This window comes from Ricinus communis, chromosome 7 (genome assembly GCF_019578655.1).
Source record: "Ricinus communis isolate WT05 ecotype wild-type chromosome 7, ASM1957865v1, whole genome shotgun sequence".
In the NCBI taxonomy this organism is placed as follows: Eukaryota; Viridiplantae; Streptophyta; class Magnoliopsida; order Malpighiales; family Euphorbiaceae; genus Ricinus; species Ricinus communis.
Window position 1 is genome coordinate 19,137,950 of NC_063262.1, and position 24,100 is coordinate 19,162,049.

Consider the following 24,100-nt stretch of genomic DNA (forward strand, 5'->3'; position numbering starts at 1 on the left):
ATTATTACATCAAAGTATATATAAATAAAGTTGAATTTTATTGTTATATCTTATTATAAATTTTGACTTCAATCAATGCGTTTGATGTATGTGAGCCTTAAAAGGTGTCAGAGTTTCTAATATATTAACCTAAAAAATACTAAAGTAAATTTTTATTTTTTATTTAATTAATTAATTTATTTCACTTCTTCTATCTTTATAACAGCAGATTCATTCTCTTTTATCTTTTTCCTTCAATTGTTCTCCTTTTTTTTTTTTTTTGCTAGTCACATTATTTCCGATCGTTATGCTGTCAATCTCTACATCTCCTTTAGTGGCAACATTTTTTTTGTGAGAAAAAGATTTATTAAATAGAATGAGCAAAATCAAACATGACATGTTCCTTAAGGAAAGGAGGAGAAACAAGTGACAAGGTAAAGGATACACTACCCTATTTTTGATAAACAGTATAGAATTTTCTAATCAAAATTATATATAAATTTTGTGTTGGCAATGGTTATTGGAACAACGAAAAGGATTTAAATATTCTATAAGATATAACTATTAAATTTATAAAATATATAATATATTGCATAATGTTAAAACGTTATACATAAACTAATTAATTAAATAGTTTATTTAAAATTTTATAATAATAATAATTTATGAATGTATATAGTGTGACAAGTAATATATATTTATTTATTGGATCCATCGTCTCATTAAAAATATAAAAATATACGTCTTTTTTTATATCAAATTTACAGTTTTTTATTTTTTTTATTTTTATTGTGTTAAAATATTAAAAATAAATTTTTTACAATTATGATTTTGGTTTTTTTTTTAGTTTTCCTTTCATTATTTTTTTGTAAAACAATCGAAAAATTAAGAAATAGCTGCAAAATAACTGAAAAACAAAAAAAAAAATAACTACATCGTAAATTTAAAAAAGAAGTTACAAATCTAGAATTTTTTTTAAAAAAGAAAATTAGACAGTAAAAATAATATTCTTTTTTTATTAATTTTAAGATTTTTAAAAATTTCCTAAAAGAAATCAGTTGAATTGTCATGTAATGGATTTTTTTTCCTGACCTTTATTTATATACGTGTGGATTGTGTGTGGGTACATCTAAAAACTTGTACCACACAAAAAATATTATCATTGTTATTATAAATATTATTCTTTTTCTCTAATTTTAAATACCTGCGTTTGGTGCAACTTCATCAATATTTCTAGATATGATCCTACATACACAAAATCATTTGTGGAAGTTATTGGATACCTGTAAACGGGTGGTGGAAACTTGAGGTGCCACAGCTTGAGACTTGCTTGCTATGTTACTTCCATGTCTTTGCATCTTCAATTGCCTTAGTCCTCTTCCACCTTCCACTGATGGAACTGCCCATACAGTCTGCTTCTTGTTGTAAAGCCTGATTTTACCTCCCAAACCACCAATTGTTGACTGTATAATGCTTAACATGTTCTTTGTTTGCTTTTACTCTTTCTTTTTTAGTATCTTGAGTATGTGAAAATCTTGAATTAAAAAAAGAAAAGAAATAAAGGAATGTAATGTATAAGTTGGTGAGCCCTCTTTATCTCTCTCTCTCCAAATAGTAATAACAATAAATTCTAACTTTGCTGAAATGATTAAAAGCTTATGGAGTGAGTTTTTGAAGGTTGGGTGATTGAGTAAAAGAGAAGACGGTAGTGGTGCATTAAAATTCTACGACTGGTGATTATTGAGCACGTGTTTGAAGTGCAATCTTTCATATTTTCGTATGGTCTTTTTTTTTTCTCTTCTTTCTTTCGTTCTTTAGTTCCGGTCATTTTTTATAATTATTGTAGATTTTTTTAAAAAGAAATTTTTCTTACATCAATCTTATATACTGTAACGAATGAAAAAGTAATATATTTTAAATTTTAACATTAAATATTTAATAATTGAATTGAATGTACGAATATTAATTTTAAATTTAAAAGAGTCTAATTTTCTTATTTATATAATATCAATTGATATTATATCAATTGAAAACTTGAGCAGATCCTCTTAACCCCGGCCATATTCATGAATGTATCCAATTATGCTCGGGCAACCTCCACATCAATCAATCTATAGCTAGTAAAACTTTAAACTCAAGGCCGCAGCTTCTCGTATATACGGGTTGAATGGCCATATAACACAGTAGCTCTCCCAAAGTTTCCAACAAAGTACTTCATGCAGTTGAAGAACTATAGAAAAAAAAAATGTTTGAAAAATTTCAATTCATTGGCCCTCTAAATTTAACACGTCCTTTAATGAAGGAAAAGAATTAAAGCATCCATTCTTTTCCTTTTTGCAAGGATTTATAAGCTCAAAATAGTTCAAATAAGGCCCGTTGAAGGGTTTAAACAGAACTAAATTCAACAGAAAACTAAAAGAGACTAAGAAACAGGTGCAGAAAAAAGTAACTTCTTGAAAAAGAAAAAAGAAATGAAATGCTTCTGTAAACCTCTCACTCATAACAAAAATCAAGAAGTGTTAGCAAACAGAAAAGGACTGAAGGTGAATGAAAGGACAAAGCAGGCTGGAGATGTCTTCATTTGTGCAGTGTCAAGTTGTTGGCCTCTGTACTTTCAATTCTATCTTCTATTGTGCCCATATCTATAGAGATTTAAGCAATGGTGTTTCTTGGCACACAGTGTGTTTTTTCCCCACAGCGCATCAAATAATTAACAAGAGCCCTTGAATAGGCACATTTCACTGACACAATACTGCTTCATTTTCACTAAGTTTTGACCAATAAATTTCTCTAAAAAAATAATAAATAAAAATTAAATTTCAGATTAAATATTCTTACTAATATTTTTTTGGGTAAATATGAAAACATTGATTTTACAACTTTTAGTATGCGTTTTTTTTTTTTAGACGAAAGGAGGTACGTGGTTGCAAATTATGATAAAAAGGTTATTCACCGTAGAACATTCTGATTTGCAAGAATTTAATATCTTCACTCCGAATTATGATCTTGTCAGTGTGTTTTAATTATTTGAAAATAAATTTCAATTTATGGATAATTAAATTATTTATCTTATTAGACCTTTGATTTTGAGTTAAAATTGATAAATCCATACCATAGCAAGTGTTTTCTATAGTAGTCTAAAGGGTTTTTAATTGACTTTTAATGATCAAATCTTAAAATCAAAGATAATCACAATACCCAAAAAATAGTATATGATTTCTGCAAAAATGCAGGAAAAATTGTATTTTATATGAAATTGGTATATGTATAATAAAATTAGTATATGTGTGAGTGAGATTTCGGGTACACATCCAAATGTCTTTAGCGAAGACGGTACTATAAAGCTTTTCAATCTAATCGGGAATATACTAACCAGTCACTGAGACTAGCGTGAAGATAGGAGTCATCACCCAGATAATTCACCGAGACACTTTTACTAATGAATGACGTTTTCCAAATTTCATAAGGAAACTTACGCCACAAATCTAGAGATGGATCCAGAAGCCAACTTTCTTATTTGTGTATTTTAGTCTTTAATTTTATTATTTAACAAATTATTTTCTATAAACACAACAGTTTATATACAAGCATATAAAATAACACATATAGTTCACCTAAGTCTAGCCCATCTTTGTTAAGCCCAGCCTACATTAAGGTTGTTAATCTAGCTTGCTAGTTAATTATGTACTAGTCCTTCCTAGTCTAGCCTGATTACGATTTATATTTTACCAAACTTTTAATCCTAGATTGACTAATTATTATGATAAAGCCCATTTATGTGAACCTAATTCTAATATGGCCAAATCCTAACTAGAACATGGTGAAGCCCATTAAGTCTATCATGATTTTAGCACTTAAGCCCAATTAACATTGATTAGCCTAATTGACTACAGTCTTCATGTTGGGTCCAATTTTAACCTAAAGTCTATATGTCAATTCTTAATTAAGCAGTCATGTTACAATTATTTAACATATATTAAACTAAGAAATAAATAAAAATAAAATAATCTAGCTATTACAACTCGACCTATAAGTAAAATTGTAAATAAAAGTCCTAAAATTTAGTTACAGTACACAAAATCGTAAAAAAAAATATCAAAAACTCATAAAAATCTAAAAATTAGGACAAAAGAGAGCTAAGCCGATCGGCTATAGGCATAGAGCAAATTGGCTCAACGTAGAGCCAATTGGCTCTGCACTGAGCTGGTCGGCTCTAGAGACTTCTCTAGGCTGGTTTCTATGATTTCTTTGTAAGTCTCACGTCCCAGAGCCAATTTTACATGCACAGAAGGTAAAAAAATTAATTAGAACATGAAAGAAATAAAATTAAAAAAATATCAAATTAAACCAGAAATCCTAAAAAAGTCATGCAAACCCTAAAAGTCTAAAAAACACAATGGACAAACATGGCAGATGAATCACATAATCCTAATAAACTAATTTGATTATAAAATTATTAGAGAAACTCAAATCTAATCATATAATCCTAATCATGTGACTAATCATATTCAAAATCCAAAGGCAAACATATTATCAGATTCAAAACCCTAATGTTCTTATTATCAAATTCTAAAATCCAATAAATCAGTAACATATTGATTTATAAGAAACCCTAATCTAATCACATCAACCATGAAAATAAGACAGAAAAAAAACTTAATAATGTTTCTAAGGAAAAATATAAAAAACAAGAAAACTAGTTTAATGGGAGAGTGATGTTGATGATGATGGATGAATATTGAAAAACTCTCAGGTTGTCAATGTAGTTGATTGTTCTACGAGTCTAAAGAGATGATAAAGTGCTCGAGTCGAAGATCAGTTGGGAATCTAGTATTGGATGAGGTATTGAGAAAGCTTTTGTAGTTTCAAATTTAAGTTCTTTCTTAGTGACCTTCCTCCTTAGTTACCAAAAACCTTCTACTTAGTAATTAATGTAAGTTTTTTAATCCATAGTATTCTAATTGATATTTTTGCCTTCTATTGTTGTTGTTGTTAGCACCAAACTTTAGGCCATCACTTTCTATTTATAGAGGTAGGTTTTTAAGAAAATCCTGGAGGAACAGATATGCTTTAGTTTTATCTAAAATTCTTTTTAAAGAATCGATAAATATCCAATAAATCAAGTCTTTAAAATTTAAATAAATATCATAAAAATCTAATAATTATCGTCAAATACCTTCTAGAATTTGTATCTGAATGTAAAAGTGTCAAAAGAAATTATGTCAAACAAGAAAACCTAAATGGGCACTGTGTAAAGCCGATCGACAATTGGCTCTATATTGAGAAAGCTTATGAAAAGTTGGCATTTTAGTCCCAGAACTTGCTAAACTCATTGTTTTGACTCTCAAACTTTATTTTTTTTAACAATTAACTCTAAATTGATTTTAAAAAAGATAATTTTGGTTGAATTAACCGCAAACCTAATCTTGAATTCTCTCGTCCTTCGTCTTCCGATACCCAATAAGGCAGTAACTTTCATTATAGAATTTTCAGTAATTCCCTCAATATCTATAAGCATGGAATGCTGATAGCTGCCCTTGATATGTTGAAATTTATAAGCATGGAATGCATTTAAATAAATCAAGACTAATTATAAATATCAAGGATAAGACAAAAGGATATCTTTGTGAGTTGTAGAAGCCACGCCTCATAAGCTCAAACTTTGATTGTTAGTTTGATGTGGGGACCACGCCCGTTTGAACTTTTAAGGACTTCACTTGCTTAGGTTAAGGACTCCGCCTGCTATTTGGGAACCATATCCATTGACTTTAGAACCACGTCCGTCGATTTGGGAACCACACTCATTGATTTCATGATTGCAAAGACTTTCCTCTAGTTATTTTCCATTTCAGAAAATAATTTACTACTTCAGGTCAAGTCAGTAATTTTTTACTTTTGAGTACTTTTAGTTAGAATTTCCCATTTTGGGGTGCGATTTGATTCGTTTTGATGCCTTCTGGAAGCTATACTAGTACTTGGCCCGCTCAAGGACTAAAGTGTAATTTTGATGGGTTAGGGACTCAATTTATGACTTTTAGAAAACTTTCACTTCGAGATGCCAACTGACTTTCTATGTGTCTTCTGAGGACTTGTATCGAATTGTTTTGGACTAAAACGTGATTTTAATAGGTTAGGGATCTAAACGATATTTTTGCCCTCTTCAGGACATGTATATATCCCTATATCCATTCATTATTCACTTTTATCTATTCTTCTTCACTTTTCTCTCTTAAATTTTTTTTTCACTCTTTTTCGTGATTTCTCTCTCATTTCTTAACCAAATTCCACAAAATCAGTTTTGAAATGGTGAATTCTTCCTTAAGATTTACTAGATGTATCCCAATTGCACCAAATTGAGAGTTTTCTTCTCCAATTTCTCACCAAAATGACCTTAGGCTTATGAAGTGGGAGTGTGGGGGGTGGTTTCGGACGCGCACCTAAGTGTCTTTAGCGACTACGATATTGTAAGGCTTTTTATCCTAATCGGGAACACGCTAACTAATCACTGAGATTAGCACGGAGATGAGAGTCGACACCCGAGTAATCACTGGGAAACTTTTACTAACGAGTGGCGTTCTTAAATTCCATAAGGAAGCTTACGCCACAAAATTTAGAGATGGATCTAAAAGCCAACTTTCTTATTTGTGTATATTAGTCTTTAATTTTATTATTTAACAAATTATTCCCTATAAACACTAGCAGTTCATACATAGACATACTACATAACATACATAACTCACTTAGGTCTAATCCATTTTATCTAAGCTCAGGCCGTATTAGCGATGTTAATTTAAATTACTAATTAATTATATATATATATATATATATATATATATATATATATATATATATATATACTTAGTCTAGCCCATTTACAAATTATATTTTTGATTTCTAATCTTTTAGGCCTAATGGACTACTTATTACGATAAGGCCTATTCTGTGTGAACGTAATTCTATTAAAGCCCAATCCTAACTAAGACATACCAAGGCCCATAGTCTACTTTTATTTTAGAGTTGAAGCCGAGTTAATGTTGATCAGCCTATTGGACTATAGTTTTCATATTGGGTCTAATTTTAGCCCTAAGTCTATATGGCCATTTTAAATAATCAATCACATAATACATATTTAATCATATGATAAGCAGAAAATAAGCAAAACAAGATGCATGAAATAAAACTAACTATTACAATCCGGCTTACAATCAAAACTGCAAAGAGAGTCCTAAGATTCTAATACAATACACAAAATACATCAAAACTCGATAAAAGGCTAATTTTTGGGACAAAACATGGCATATTTGATCGACTTTAGGGTTTCTAGGCAGACTTTTTGACTTGTCAGTGCATTAATTGCGTCCCTAAAGCCGATTTTCACATGCACAAAGAATAAAAATTGATTAAACATAAAAGAAATAAAAGAAAATAGAAAATAACAGTCAATTTAAGCCCAAAACCTTAAAAAAACTATGCAAACCTTAAAAAAATGAACATACAGTAAACAAAGCCAGTAGTTTAATCATACAATTATAATAAACGTATTTAATTACTGAATTATAATAAAAATATAAATCTAATCATTAATCCTATGCATGTGGTTAATCAGACTCGAAACCCTAATATTGGCAAAATTATCAGATTTAAAACCCTAGTGTTCTTATTATCATATTTCAAAACCCAATAAACTGATAACATGCAGATTCATAAAAAATCCTAATCTAATCCTATAAAATCAACCATAATCATATTAATAAGGAGAAAATAAAAAAATCAGTTTAGGATGATGATGGATGCATGTTTGGAGGAACCTTTAGGTTGTCACCGTAGTTCATGGTTCTTCGAGTCTCATGTGATGAAGATGTAGTTGAATCGAAGACTAGTTGGGAATCTAGTGCTGGAGTGATGTTGAGAAAACTTCTATCGATTAAAAAAAGTTCTTAAAAAAGGTTCTTTCTTGAGTAGCCTTCTTCTTAGTGACCTAGATCTTTTTTGCCTAATGATGAACGATAATTTTTTCTCTCAAATTAGCTTTTGTTCTTTTCTCTATTTTTCTCTTTGTTGATTCTTGTTATACCAGCTTTTGTTGGTTCATAGCCATACTCCCATCTGTCACTGGGAGGGTCGATCATAATTCTGTCTATGCCCTGCTCGAGAGGTGGATGGACATGACTCACACCTTCCACACCCCGGTTGGTGACCTGACTCTCTGTTCTCTTTCTTTTTCTGCCATTACAGACATTGACTTCTTCGACCTGCCCGTGTCACTTGACGATGCGATCCATGATTAGCATTCCGATGTCTGGGAGTGCTTCATCACAAAACTTGCTTGGGTTCTTGCCGATGTTCAAGAACTCGCATTGCATTGCTTATCAGAGAATCCCCCTTACTACCGGGGCTTTATTCTTCGGGAGGTTGACCACATGGCCCAAGCCTTCTTAGTGTACCTCTTCGAAACGACATTGTTCAATGACTCAGAGAACTTACTGAACTTCCATTATTTGGCCCCACTGTGGGATTTGGACCAAGTCTCCTTCTACAACTGAGAATCTGCGGCTCTCGCATATTTGTATCATCAGATGGACATTGCAGTCCAAGGTAGTAAAAGGATTTGTGGTTTATGGCACGCGATCTATGTAAGTTATGCATTGACTTCTGTTCCTTAGTTTCTTTTATAAACGCAATGAATGCTAATTATTTTTCTACAGGTTTGGGCCTTAAAGATCAGCCTTCTAGTGGATTTATAGCCCATGTGCACTTCGTGAACTTTTCCTCGCTTGAGTCGCTAGGGCTCGAGCAAGACTGTTATCTTGGAGTGGGCTCAAGTTCACATGCACCGCATGTGAATCAATAGCTTGACTTAGGATGGGGTAAATACAATTCACTAGTCATATTCATGCTCTATTTATATTATTACTTACCTTTTTTGGTTTGTAGATTCGAGGCACTTGGCCGGAGGAGTGCAGTTAGTGGGAACCCTATATGCTATCTGTGGTTGACCTCGAGCAGAGGAGGATTTTGCTGACCGTACCCGCCTTTCGGACCTAGTACTTAGGAGAGAGGATCTATGGCTAGGAGCGAGGCACTAATAGGCATCGAGTTCCCTTATCTCCTTTTCTTTCCATGTTCTGGATATCAAATCTTGTTGCGGAGGAGTTAGTAGAGTGCTTAACAGGGTATGATGAGCCCGAGGATCTCACTATTCGATCTCGGCGGGCGGACTATACTTTGTTCATCCCTTAGCTATTGGGCGTCGTGCCTCTAGGCGATGACGCTATAGCTCAGGTATTTTCTTGGATTCACTTAGAATTCCCCTATGGTTGTGTCCCACTTTCTTAATTATTTATCTACAATTCATCCACCGAGCTCCTACTGTTCGTGAGTCGAGTGAGGGACGATCTACCTGATGCTCTAGGCCTTCCCACATCACAAGCTCTTCTGCTAGTGCAGCCTCTAAGGCACCTTCTATGACCATATCTGATATGGTTCCAGCATGTATTTTATTCCCTCCAAATCCAAATGGTGTCATATTGGAGGCCATATGGTGTGATAAAGCACCGACTTGCCATGAAATAATGCCTTCCTCCAGAGTTCACTCCGAGTACTTATACTCATATAAGTTACTCTTCTCTTCTATAATTTTACCTTTTGGTTTTCCTAAAAAGTTAGTCACATATTTATTCAAATACAGGTTCAGAGGGATTAGTTCGAGCATGTACATCAACTGGTCAGTGCTACAAGAAGGCAATTCTTTATCCTCAGCGAGGACCAACGAGTAAGAAGATGATCTATGCAATGTAGATATATGCACGTATGCATGTATTAGATGCACTAACTAATCTCCTTTTGGGTTTTTATCAAAGGCACCATGAAGGCTTGTAAGGGCAAGTGGACGATCGGTAACATCATATTGATGCTCAGCAACGTCGAATCAATATGCTGACCCTTCAGTTATCGGCCTTGCAGACTCAGAGAATGGACACTGACTCAGATGACGAGATGGGGGGTTCGAGAGAGAACTCCAACTTTTGATATACTTTCTTCTTTACTTGTAGAACTTAAGACTCTTGTAAGCTTTTGATTTTTTGAAGATATAAAATCATGATTTTAGCTTTTGAACCGTTTCTATTTTTCTCATTTTACTTTATTATTGCATTCATTTGAGCTTATGTGCATTGAAAACTAAATGAGCGCCCGAGAAATTTCCAAAACTGGCAAAAAATTACACCAGGAGGCCATACAACCAATCGACTGTATGCTCAACCGATTCAGCTCTACATACAGCCGATCGACTGTACATAGTGATTTTCTAATTCAGAAATCAGAAATTGATTTAAGGCCTATATATACTATGAGCCCCCTCACTTCCTCATACACGATTTCACATTTAAAAAATAAAAAATATATATCTCAGAAGAGCGCCACGAGCCTATAAACTCTTCTTAAAATCCTAATTGGTGATGATTGGATCAAACTTGGAAAAGTTCCATCTTTTCTCTTTCAAGGCCATGCAGCACACTAGTCTTTATTATGGGTTTCTCCACTCTACTGTCAACTTTTAGTGCCTAAGGGACCATATCTGTAGATTCAATGTACAAGATTTGTGCCCCATGATTGAAGAAATTCCTGCTATTCTTGGCATTCCCATGGGTTCTACACATCCCATTGCCCTGCCAAAACTCAATGAGCCTTTTTCTGGCAAACTAGTGGAATTGTTCGACATGGCCCCAGCTGAGGTATTTTTCCATTCTGTTGGCGAGTATACTACCTTTACTTCATTAATCTCTTACTGTGAGAATAAGGAGAAGGGCATGCCTTCTTGGATCCGAATGCGGGCTTTTGCTTTTATGCCTAATTTCTACCGATTTCCCCTCAAGAAAAGGGAGATATCAGAATTGCTGGCATTATTGACTAAGTAGAGCATGGAACAGATTTAATCTAGTCATCTTGGCTGAAATTATCATTGGATTAGACATGTACAAGACCCATCAACGGTTTGGTGACAACCTCGTTCTCTTACAAGTCTACAGCCAAATCTCTTTTCTTTTACCCTTTCTTTGCCTTAATTTCCTAAGCCGCCCTTTCAGGTTTTCAACTTAGCAGGCTTTTATCCTAACTTTTGCCTAAGCTACCCTTTTGGATTCTCGACATAACAGATCTTATTTTTACCTAAGCTGCCCTTTTGGGTTTTCAACTTAGCTTATTTTCTTTCTTTTTTTTCTATTTCTCTTTTACAAATTTGGTTATGGGAGAAGCTTCCAATACTGACCATCCCGAGGAATATCGATAAGTACAAGCCAAAGCACGTGCATACTCAATCTATTGTTACCCTATGGGGTCATGATGGTGGGATTTTCTAGATGAAAGGCATTCCGGACATGCTCATTCACTGGACTTACCCTTAGTGGAGAATCAAGCATGTCACACTCATGGTGTACGGTGATTGTATATCCTTACCTAGACTACAAGCATCCACTTTTTACACACTTGAGAATTTGCCGCCAGTATGGGCAGAAGTAGTGAATCTTAGAATTCCTACCCAAATTCGAAAGCTTCTCACTCAGACAGGATTTTCTGGATAAGATCTAGAGACTATGGTTCCACTGGAATCTTGATCTTGAGGGTGATCTAACCACCAATGAAAACTTCAAGGCTTAGGTTTAGCTTCAAATTTCCATATCTCTCGGCTTTGCACAATTCAAGAGGACTCGAGAACTAGCTGCTCTATCTAAGGATGCAAATTTCAAATGCAAAGATGACAATAAGATAGAAATTATGCTTCTTTTTAGATCTCATTTATTTTCTTAGAACTTTTAGGTTTGTTTTTCTTTCAGTTAGTGTGTAAAATGGTAAACGAACATACATATATTTGATAACAATCCTATACAATTTTATTCATTTCATAAAAGCCCAGATAGGTATATTCGAATTTTTCACGATATAACTCTTGTTATCAGCGAGTCTTTTCAGATTTTTTAGTTGATTATTTTCTCTCTTTTGCCCTGACTTTTGCCTTACCAGTCTTTTCAAGTTTTTCGTTCAGCATACCATTTTTTCTATTAGTTATTTTTTTTTTAATACATAGTATTTCTTGAGGCGATCTATGTTGATTGGTTCAGTGAACTCGTTCCATTCTAGGTTTGAGATCTTAGCAGCACCTTTGGGCAAGATCTTCTTTACCAAGTACAGGCCTTCCTAGTTTAGCCTGGACTTCCCTCTCGGATCGAATGTAGTAGGTCTTATATGCTTTAATATTAGATCACCACTTTGATCTTTCTCGGTTTTGCTTTTTTGTTGAAAGCCCTAGCCATCCTTTAATGATATAATTACATGTGCTACAGGGCTTTTATCCTCTTCTCATCAACCAAAGCCAGTTGTTAGTATCTTTGCTCAACCCACTAGTACTCTGGTATTTCAGCCTCTAATATAAATCTAAAAGACTTTAACTCTAACTCAACTAGAAAAACTGCTTCAATCTCGTAAATCATAGAGTATGGTGTTTGCTCAGTCTATGTTCACTCAATTATCTTCTATCCCTAAAGTGCAAAGGGTAATCGAAATGACCAGTCATTGTGATTCCATACCATCTACAAAAGTATTTTCTTCGGATTCTTATTGGCTGCTTCTACCGCTCCATTCACCTAAGCTCTATACAGAGAGGACCTGTGATGCTCGATCTTGTATTCCGCTAGTAGATTTATTGTCTCACCCATAAACTATACCCTATTATCCGTCATGACATGATATGGGACTCCGTATCTGCAGATCAAGTTCCTTTTTATAAATCTGGCCATCTGCCTTGCCCCCATGGTAGTGAATGTCTCGGCTTTGACCCATTTTGAGAAGTAATCAATCACTATGACTATGAATGTATGGCCATTCGAGGGAGGCTTTATTTCACCAATGATGTCGATCCTTTAAGCTGCAAAAGGCCAAGGAGACATTAGGTTGTGCAGCTTGATTGGAGGCATATAACTCAGATCACTGTACAGCTGGCATTCACGACATTTCCTCACTAGCGCTATGCAATCCTTCTCCATTGTTAACCAATAATAACCTTACTGCATGATCTTCCTGGTTAACACTATGTCATTCATATGAGTCCCACATACTCCTTTGTGTATTTCCTCCATCACTACTTGGGCTTTCGTTTTAGTCGCACATCAGAGTGGTACACCCGACACCATTCTTTTATATAAGACTCCCTAATGGCTGATGTATTCCTAGTTTGAATCTGCAATATGTATCTTTCCTTGGCAATCGTTTCCTCCGAGTATTTTGTACTTTCTATAAACCTTTTTAGATAGTAGAACCGTGGCTTCTCTTTCGATCCCATCTAAACTTGCATTATCTGATCCCCTTGATAACAAGGTGCACCCAACTTCACAATCACTAAAGGCTTCATCAAAAGCTGTGAGGAATTTACCTACATAGATGATAGGGTAGCTAACGCATCTGCCATCTGATTCTCATATCAAGGTAAGTGTATAAAGAAACACTTGAAGAAATTACATACTAAAGTCTTGAGGTAGTTGACATACAGCTTCAACCTCTCTTCTTTTGCTATCCATTCCTCGGGGGCTTGTTGGATTACCAGCATAGAGTTCCCGTAGACCATTAAATGCTTGGCTCCTACTACCACGACCGCTTCTAATCCAAATAAACATGCTTCATACTCCGCCATATTATTGGTCACTTTAAAGTCTAATCTTTTAGCTATTAGCACCATCTCCCCTTTTAGAGTGATTAGAACTGTTCCTAAGCTTGCACCTCTTATGTTTATGGCTCTATCGAAGTACATCTCCTACTATTGGATCTCGATTGCCTCTAAATTCTCATCAAGAAATTATAGATTCTAAGGGTTGTCTCCTTCAATTGCATTCTGAGCTAGAAATTCTGCTACAACCCGACCCTTGACCACCTTCTTAGTGATGTACTAAATGTCAAACTTTGTCAGGAGTACTAACCATTTAGCCAGCTTTCTTGTAAGAGATGGAGCTTTAAACAAGTACTTCAGGGGGTCTATTTTTGAAATTGCACGCACACTATAAGACTAAAAATAGTGCTTAAACTTTCTTGTAGCCCATATTATGGTTAGGCACGTCTTTCCTACGAGGTTATACTTTGACTCATAAGCTAGCAATTTCTTACTCAGGTGATAGACTGCATGCTCCACATCATTAGATCCGCATTGTGCTGCCATTGCCCTTATCGCTTCCTCCTCCAAGGCTAACTATAAGATCAACGGCTTGCCATCTTTCGGTGACTTTAGTACCGGCGGCTTCATCAGATACTCTTTGATTTTGTTGAAGGCCTTCTGACAATGTTCATCCCACACAACAGACTGATGCTTCCTCAAAAGCTTAAAGATAGGATCATAAACAAAAAAATAAAAATAAAAATAAAGAAAAATAAAAAAGAAAAAAGGGTAAATGTCAAAGAGTCTTGAAGTAGTTTAGATTATCTAGGATGAGGTTTAGTATCTTAATTTATACCTACAATAAATGAAATAGACTGGATAAAGTGAGATCAGCACGTCCGAGGAGAGAAAAATAATGTTAAAGACAAACACTATAAAAAATCTATGGTTTAACGACGGACGAAGGGGGGCTAAACCATTAGCAATGCTGGTTAGCAATAAACTTGCAACAACAATATTATGTCAGTATATTGATTTTTGCTAATCATCTAGCGAAAAATATTTTTGATTTGTTGACGACTTAATGACAATTTAGCTTTAAATGAGTATGTAGCTACCAATATTTTAAAAAACGGACCGAATAATGAATCGGTCAATGTTTTATTTATCAGTTCGATTGATTTAATTAGTCAGACAACTGATTAGATCGATCTAATAAAAATTAATTGTATTTTACCTATTATACTTTAGAATTGTAATTATAATAAACTAATTGTAAATTATCAATTTTTAATAGTATCGAATAAAGTCCAAATACTAAAATTTAAATAATTAAATAATATATTTTAGTAGATATATATTAATATAATTATATCCTATAATTAAATAATAAATTAAAAAAAATAAATAATAAACACTAAAATTTAAGAGTTAATTATTTAAAGTCCCTGAGTTTTATCATATTATACTAGTAGGTCCTTTTGTTCTTAATAATTAATTATAACATTCTCTCATTTTAAGAATTTAGTGTACTAATAGTGTAATATGACAAAACTCAAGGACATTAAAAGAATTAGTCCAAATCATTAAAAAATTATTATTTTTCTTCCAAAATACAAGTTCTAATGATTTTAAGTACAAGTTAGTTCAATATTTTATATTTTTCTTTATTTTCTTTGACATTTTTTCCTTTATATATATAAACTAGTTGAACCGATTTTGTCCGATTTAATCCGATTCAATATGGTCCAAACTGGTTCAACTGCAAATCCGGTCTTTTAGCCGAATTGGACTAGACTGACCGCCAATTACTAGTTGAACCGGTTAGACCATTCGATTAGATTTAATTTTTAAAACACTGATACCGACACCCTTAGAGGGTAGCCAAAGTGATAAATGAAGAGTGAATAGTGGATAATAGTAGCATAGTCAGCAATTGCATTCAAGGTGCAATGTAATTAGGAGAGAGAAAACTAGAGTGAGAAACTCTCAGTTTTCTTAAATCACAAGGTTGTGTGAATGAGCAAAAGTCCTTTTTACGAGGAAATGAAGGAGTATATATAATGGTAGTCAATGAATGGGAGCTTTTAATATACGTGACATGTGCCTTTATCTCATCAAAGGAAAGTTTATAAGGGTTTTGGGCCATTTGAATGATTTGAGCTTCTTTTCTTATCAGCCGGGCGTATACTACTATTTCAAATAAAAATTAAGGAGGACCGAACCCTTTTCTCAGTGACTCTTACCTTAGGTCTGCCAAGCTAGATTTCTTTTAAGTATCTCGATCGAACGATAATGAGCATTAGCGATAGTCCAAATGCAATAATGAATTCTTCTAATAGTAATAATTTATTGATGATTTAAATAATAAATACTGACTCATTAAAATATTAATGTCTCTATATGATTGACTAAAAAAATATTTCTTTTGAAAAAATTGTGTGTATTAAATAAAATGAATGTTTTATGTAGATAGATATTTTACAGTGAAATATCTTTTAAAAACTATATTCATAAAAAGAACAACAAAAGAAAGGTGCAATAAGAATGAAATATCTTACTGTTAGGGACATATATGTAAATTATGTAACTTTTGGTGCTTAAAAGTAAAAGAATTTTGTGAGGATATTTTTGTAAAATTATACCGCTTAGGGTTATTGAGGATTGATCTTAGTTTTGGTGTTATAAAAAATGAATAATTCAGTTGTAGCACTATATCAGATTTGAATAACCTGTACAAATATTGAAAACAAAAAAATCAAAATGTAAAACTTAAAACATATGGTGAATCACTATCTGCATTTTTTGGTTTTGATTATTTAAGAATTTTGATTGGCTATTTGGCATCTATTGTCGCAAAATTCAAGAATAATTTAGTGTTTTTTAATTAAAATTGAATGCACACCAGAATTTTTGATAGCGAAGACATAAAATTACAAATGCTAAGAAAAAATAAACATGTAATATCCGAAAGAATTATCTTCCAAGAATGCTTAGCGGACCAGAACCATTATCATCATCATCATGACTATGCTGAAGCTTACTGTTAGATTACTTCTGATGCTAGCTTTATTAGCTGATGACGGTGAAGGTGGCGGCGAGGAAACATCAGGAGAAGGGGAGATTGTAGGAGATGATTTAGGACTGCCCATAGGCGATGTAGGAGGAGATGGAGGAGACATGGTAGGACTGGTCTCAGGTGGGGACTGTGATGGTGAGGGAGTAGAAGTTGTTGGAGATGGGGAGGACGAGGGCGGCATGACCGACGAAGGAGAAGGTGGTGGAGGGCTTATGGGTGATGCTGGTGGTGGGGTTGCAGGAGTGGCCGGTGGTGGAGGGTTAATTGGCGATGTTGGTGGTGGGGTTGCAGGAGTGGCAGGAGTGGCTGGTGGTGGTGTGGAAGATGGAAGGACGTCTATCTCAACTTTCATTCCTTGGGTGCAATGTCCTGGAGTTCCGCAGATGAAGTATCTAGTGCCAGGAGATGAAAGAGGGATGACTGTGGAGCCGTCACTGTGCCCTTGAATTGCATTACTCGTTTGGCATGAGTCGTAATCTGCCTGTGATACTTCAAACAAGTTGTGATTGGCTCCATACTGGAAAACTGCAATATTCAGTCAGGAGATTGAGGTTCATAATCCATTAGAACTAAAATGGTATTGAATCAAAATTAAATTAAACTACTCTATTTCTTAACAATATTAGACTTTTACATTTCTAATGCAGAACTAAGTGATTTATGATGCAGTAAGTAAATGATGCGTACACATAAATGTAAAATAACTAAAGCATATTTAATTATTTAATTATTATCTATTGATTAAAAATATTGAAATATATAAAACTGGACTAGTGTAATCATATTGCTTTTATTTCAGTGTAAGATTAACGAAAGTAGATAAGAGAAACATACTCAAGTTATCTCCAACTGAAAACAATTGCGAAGCTGCCCAAGCTTGCAGGTTAGTGCTGGTATCCCAGCCACCATTTGAACCTCCAACTGTGTAATTGGCTGCCATGGCTAATTCAAACAGCATGGCTATAACAGCCAAGCTCATCACATTCCTCAGTATCGCCATTAATTTTGTGACTAACTAAGAAATATGGAAACTGGATGAGATACAGATATGCAAAGTTTTAGTTCCAACAAAATTGCTTATATAGAAAGAGAAAGTACACGGACAATGTCCTCGAGAATGAAATAATTAATTTATAGTGAATTTTGTTTTTTTTTTTAAGGAGTATTTATGGTGAAGTTGATGGAGTCAGTTTGCTACCTTTTTTTGTCTTCGTTGATATTGATTTATAAAGAAGCAGCCATTAATGCCAGGTTGTTCTTTTCCAATATTGCAGTTGACCTTGTAATTTCCTTCTTTTTTTTTCTCATTTTAATTTTTAATACTTTAATAAATCTCTCTGGCATGATTTGTTTAATTTTTTTTATTACTCTTGATATATTGTATATAATTATTATATGAGTGACATTTGTTCCAAGTCTTACACTTGAATTACAGAATGATATATAAATCAAATATTATAATTTAAAAATTGGGTACCTATTAATCCAACATCGGTCAAAACACTGCAAACTTAAAAAGTTGTAAAATGTTATAGGTGGATTTCAACAAATATGAAAATTTCTTTTAAATGAACTGCAAAAATTGTAAAATATAACTGTAAATGACAAAAAATTATTATGTGATTGATCTCGGTCTGTCACACTTTTATTTATCCAATAATAAGGTGAAATAAAAAAAATAATTAAAATGTTTAATATATTTTTCCATTTGCGGCTGGGTGTTGCGTTAAAGACATGATTTGACTTGGTATATATTTTTTTTTTTCTTTCTACTTATTTATCTTTTTAAGAATTTTTTAAAAGTATGTGAAGTGGTCTATCAAATAGTTAAACTCCCAACATCTTGTATTATGACACAAAGAAGTGTTTAATCTTATTTACATATTGAAAACAAAAAGAAAAAGAGTAAAGTCATAGATTCCAAATTTATTTAGTGCTTACTTATGAAATTGACCTCTTATATGATTTCTAGTTATTCAAAAAAAAAAAAAAATAGAACTAGAAAAATGAGCATGTACACATCAAATTGGATGTCACTCAAACAAAATTTTGCTAATAGCTTATTCTTTAACCTCTTTTTCTTTTTTAAAAATTGTTATACATAAAAATAAAAATAAAAATGATTTGAATGAATATATGCACATGAAGCATAGTCAGATCAGAAAAGTCAAAATATTGTAATGGAGTGGTTTGAATGAATCCATGAAAGAAGGGATGACTTTTTTGTTTGAGGTGCACCACCAAATCTATGGTATGCAACCCAACCATTTCTATGTATAAAATAGAATGATATTTCAGGGGGAAATGGAAAAAGACAAGTTGGCCTATTTGGTACTTTAATTGGTAAAATCATAATTTTTAATTGGAGTTCATTGATATTGTTTTCTTTTTATTTATTAAAAAATTATTTTTTAAAAAAATAAATTAAAAAATAAAATTAAAAGAAATATTTTAATGTTGTGGAATATATAAACAAACTAACATAAAATTTATTTGAGAATTTTATTTATTTCGTTAGAATTTAATTTGGATAAAGAATCAATATTATATATATATAATTTAAATTTTTTCAGCAATAAGCCTTCTAAACTTATGCCTAAAGGTCAAATATATTCTATTTAAATATTTTCAGTAAATAACCTCATGAACTTGTATCCAAGAATTAAAATACATCCGATTTAAACTTAAAAAAAGAAGAAGATAATATTAGATTTTTAAATTTTAATTGAATTGTAAAAATTAACAATAATTTTTATTTTATTAATTTATTAATTTAATTAAAACTTAAAAATTTAATGTATGAACAAATTAATGAAATAAATATAATATTTAATTTTTATAATTCAATTAAAGCCTAAAAATCTAATATCATTTCACTTTTTAAAAAAGTTTAAAATTAATTATCTGACTATTGAAATAAATTCAGAGGGCTATTTATTGAAAAAATTTAAATTTGATATATTTAATAATTGGACATAAGCTCATGGAGCTATTTGCTTAAAAATCTAAATTGGATGTATTTGACTCTTGAACATAAATTTAGAGGGCAAATTACATTTTATCCAATTTAATTAGCTATGATCAATTTCACATAAATTTAATTATATAGAATTTAAATTAATCACATCATTCAAAATATATAAATTTTAAATTTATAAATAAATTTAATAAAAATTAAAAAAATATCATAAATAATTTTTTTATCTTTTTATCAAATTTAGTATTATTTTTATTTTTATTTTTATTGTGTCAAAATATTAAAAATATGATTTTTCAATTTTTATTTTTTAAATTTACGATTTTGATTTATTTTTAGTCTTCTTTTGGTTGTTTTTGGATAATTAAAAATAATTACACCATAAATTTAAAAAGATTAAAAAAATATTTTTAAAACAATTTATAAAATAAAAATAATAAATTTAATTAGTTTTAAAATATTTTTAAAAAATCTAAAAAAAATTAAATTTCAATTAAACGTAACGTTATTTTATCAAATTAAAATAGCAAAACTAAAGATTAATTAGTTGAAATTTATTTTGGAGTTTTGTGCAATATTATATGGAATATATTTCCGTTTTGATTAAAAAAAATCTAAATTTAGCGCCCTAAGCTAATGGTAAAGCGAGATCAAGTTCGGATTAACGTTCAAATTCATCTATTCTTTTAAGAAACAAAAAGACCATACTGGTTTATATCCTTACATTACAGGCTATATCTCTAACTATGATAAAATCATTTACGACTTTAATTATGACATAATTAATTGTGACATATTCCCTGCAATTTGCACTTTCATTTAAGAAATTGAATAAAAAAGAGACTCCATTCATAACTTGCTCAGTCAAGGAGAGAATAGGTCTTCAACAATGCATTAGTTATATTCTCTTGTCATCCCTTCCACTAATAGACTTAGCTGGTTGAGTTTTGAAACTTTCAAATCAAGTCATGGAAATCCTTTCCCCTCTAATTTTCTTAATCTAATTGATTTAAAATTTAATTAGATAGTTTTTAGAATTTAAACCTTATTTCTTTACTAAAACTTTTATCTTTTAAAGTTGGAAATAATATCTTATCATTGAATCTTGAAATCTACATAAAATATATAGAATTTGAAATTAAAGTAAAAAGAGGTTTACCAATAACGTCTTAAACTTAGTATTTGCAACTGTACGAACCGAATTATAATACAGGTAAGTTCACCACAAAATTGATCTTATAAGAAACTGTATGACATGTATTATAAAGACTAATCATTACATAAAATATATTAAAAATAAATCTAAACACTTTAAACTAATATTTTGAGAAAAATTTAATATTTTATAAAAAAATTAAAAAAATTATAAAATAAATATACAAATAAAATGATTAATAAAAACTATATGATAAAACTAGCATTTAGCTTAGTCATTTATTAAGTAATCCCCTTGTTTCCTTTAAGCGTAGACTTAATGAATGAGATAGTGATGTATTTTTTTTTTTAGTCACTCAATTTAATAATGCAACTAAAGTCTGTTATAGTTATATAGACTGAAGTAAAGATAATGTCTCTAATACATTCAACCTAAAAAGTTTCACTACAAATATTATTATTAAATTGATATGATGGTCAACCAATAATAATAAATGAAACTAATAAAGTTATGAAGGTAAAGAAATTATTCATCAAATAAATAAATATCAAGGTTCATACAAAGTAAAAATACTAAATTAAATATTTATGAAACTAACCTGACATATTTAATCCAATGGTCATTGTAATTAAATAGAAGGATATAAAAATAATAGAAAAAGTAAAAGCTCTCTTTAAGTCAGGAATCCTTCAAGTAGAAAAAGGATTGGTCATCACTCATTATTTCTTGAAAAGCTCCTTAAATCTTAAAATAATACTATAAAATCTAACTAAAATGTTTATGGAAGATGAACTATAGAGAGTTGCAGAGAAAGAAATAATGGACAGGTGCAGACTGAATTCTCTTTTCGTTATATAACTGATCTCCACTACTTATAGAGATTTCCTTTATAGAGTCATTCTCTAAGCACAACATTCTAATAGTTATCTTCTTAACTATTCTAAATAAAAAAAAATAACTTAAAAGTAGTTATCCATAATTATACAATAACTAATTAATTTCTCCTTGTGAGTTTTGAATTTTTTGGCTAGGCCTGACAATTAATAGTTCACGCGTCTTGGTTATGAGTCTCAGCAACGATAGTCCAATTTAAACCCATTTATAAATATTTAGTTTATAGTTATCCTTTTTAACCTTTAAGACTTGAAATTAGACAATAAAGCTAAAGTGAGGTAATAAGTACATATTTTTCACATATTACATATAAAACATACATAGAAATCATTTTTTTTACTTAATTCTTTTTGTTTTAGAATTTTTAAAAATTGTGAAAAAATCCAATCCTTTTTCTTCTTTTGTATTTAAGATTATAAAAACCTGAAAACTCTTTGATTTTTGATAAATATTTCGTGAATTTTTGGTTTTGAACTTTTCTTCTTGGTAGTTCTAACTAGTAATTTGTTCCTGCAATACACGATCATTTTATTAATTTTTTATATTAGATTTCATATTATATAATAATATTTCATTTAAATATATAATTATAATAGTATAAAATACAAAATATTATTTTTCTTAATTTATATTATTCTTTTATAAAAAATTATAATCTTAAATTATATATTTATTATATACTAAGATAAATATATAAGAAACCTATATATATCGGTTAATTTTAGTTCTTAAAATAAATTTAGAGAAAAGATTTATATAATTCTTTTATTTATTTCAGTGCATAAGTAAATTTTTATATTTATGTAATAACTATTTTTAATAATTTAGATTCTAGAATTTTAATTTTTAATTTTTAATTTTTATTTTCATAAATATATAGAGAGAGAGTGAATTTTTTTTATTTATTCAATTGTACCCATAAATTCTCAAACATGTCATAAATTTATTTTAATTATTTTAATAATCTAAATTCAAAAAGTTTAAGATTTTAAATACTTAAGGAGTGTTTGGAACTTCTAAAAATTTATATTATAACAATATATAAACATGGATATATAGATTTATTAAAAACCTTATTTATTGTTTAGTTAATTAGTTTAATTAGGTAATTTATAAATTAATTTTATTAATAATAAAAATACTAATAATTTATTAAATATAAGTCTAACTCTAGAAGTCCAACTCTATTAAAATTTCAACATTAGTTGTAAAATAAAGTTTTTGAATAATATATTAAACAAAACAAACTCAATAAAAATTAGAATTTATGTGCATAATCATATAAAAGCACAATCAATTTCTATTGATTGGTATTACATATCAAATTGGTGTATTCTCGGCAATAATATTTTTGTTTAATGAGTTTGTCAATTAATTTTAATAATATTAAGCATATATTGTTATAGGATATAAATATTATAATTATAGCAATCCATAACGGATAATAATATATAAACATATAATTGCATATCATATATAAAAATGAGTGTAGTTAATAAACTCTTATAATAATAACTTCTACTTTAGGGTTATTAATATAATGTATAGGACGACATTATACAAAACCTTCCCTTATGCTACTCATAATATAAATTTGGCACAAGGTACACAGATGCCCTTAAACTAATTAGAAAAATCCAATTAAGTTTTTGTTCTTTTTTTTCAGCTCAATTAAACTCATTAATTTTTATAAAAGATCTAATTAAATTTTTTTTGGCTAATTAAATCCATTAATTTTTATAAAAGGTCCAATTAACCCCTAATGCTACCAACGTCTAATAATACCATTAAGTGTAAGGGTCCTATTATTTTAGAAGTGCGAATAATAACTACTCTGAATATTTTAAAGTCACTCATATATCACGTGAGGGAGAGAAAGCCACTTCTTCTTTTTTATTTAATTTATATCATAGCTCCTATAACTGTAGAATCTCATTCCAGGATTGGTCTCCCTCCATGAAGTGTACATCTTTGTGGTTTTATTGCAAAAAAATATTGGAGATGGTGAGATGTGATCTAACTCAACAATTTGCACTCACCCTCTACTTACAAATGAGCGTGATGAAACTCTTCTTTGTAAATTAGGATTTATAGATACTAATTGTACAAAAATAAAAAACAAGAAGTGGCTTTCTCTCCTTCACGTGATATAGGCGTGACTTTAAAATATTTAGAGCAATTATTATTCACGCTCTCAAAAATAATAGGACCCTTGCACTTAATGGTATTTTGGACGCTATTAGCATTATGGGTTAATAAGGCTTTTTATAAAAGTTAATGGGTTTAATTGAGCCAAAAATAGGATGAAAACTGAATTGGACTTTTCTAATAAGTTCAAGAGCATTTTTATACCGTTTGCCTATAAACTTTTATTATACT

The 24,100-nt window shown here is 30.8% G+C and overlaps 1 protein-coding gene across 2 annotated transcripts; it reads right to left on the reverse strand.

Annotated features, from left to right (window-relative positions):
* Positions 1–16,476: 16,476 nt before the first annotated feature.
* Positions 16,477–18,175, reverse strand: LOC8277696 (uclacyanin-3). Of its 2 annotated transcripts, XM_048376486.1 has the most exons (3): positions 17,529–18,174; positions 16,993–17,219; positions 16,477–16,941 (listed from the first exon to the last, which is right to left on the reverse strand). In XM_048376486.1, exons 1-3 carry the CDS (start codon positions 17,692–17,694, stop codon positions 16,609–16,611), a joined length of 726 nt encoding a protein of 241 aa, XP_048232443.1. In that variant the 5' UTR covers positions 17,695–18,174; the 3' UTR covers positions 16,477–16,608. The 2 variants fall into 2 exon arrangements, with proteins under 2 accessions (XP_048232443.1, XP_002515714.1); XM_002515668.4 differs by having other exon boundaries at positions 16,477–17,219; positions 17,529–18,175.
* Positions 18,176–24,100: the final 5,925 nt, after the last annotated feature.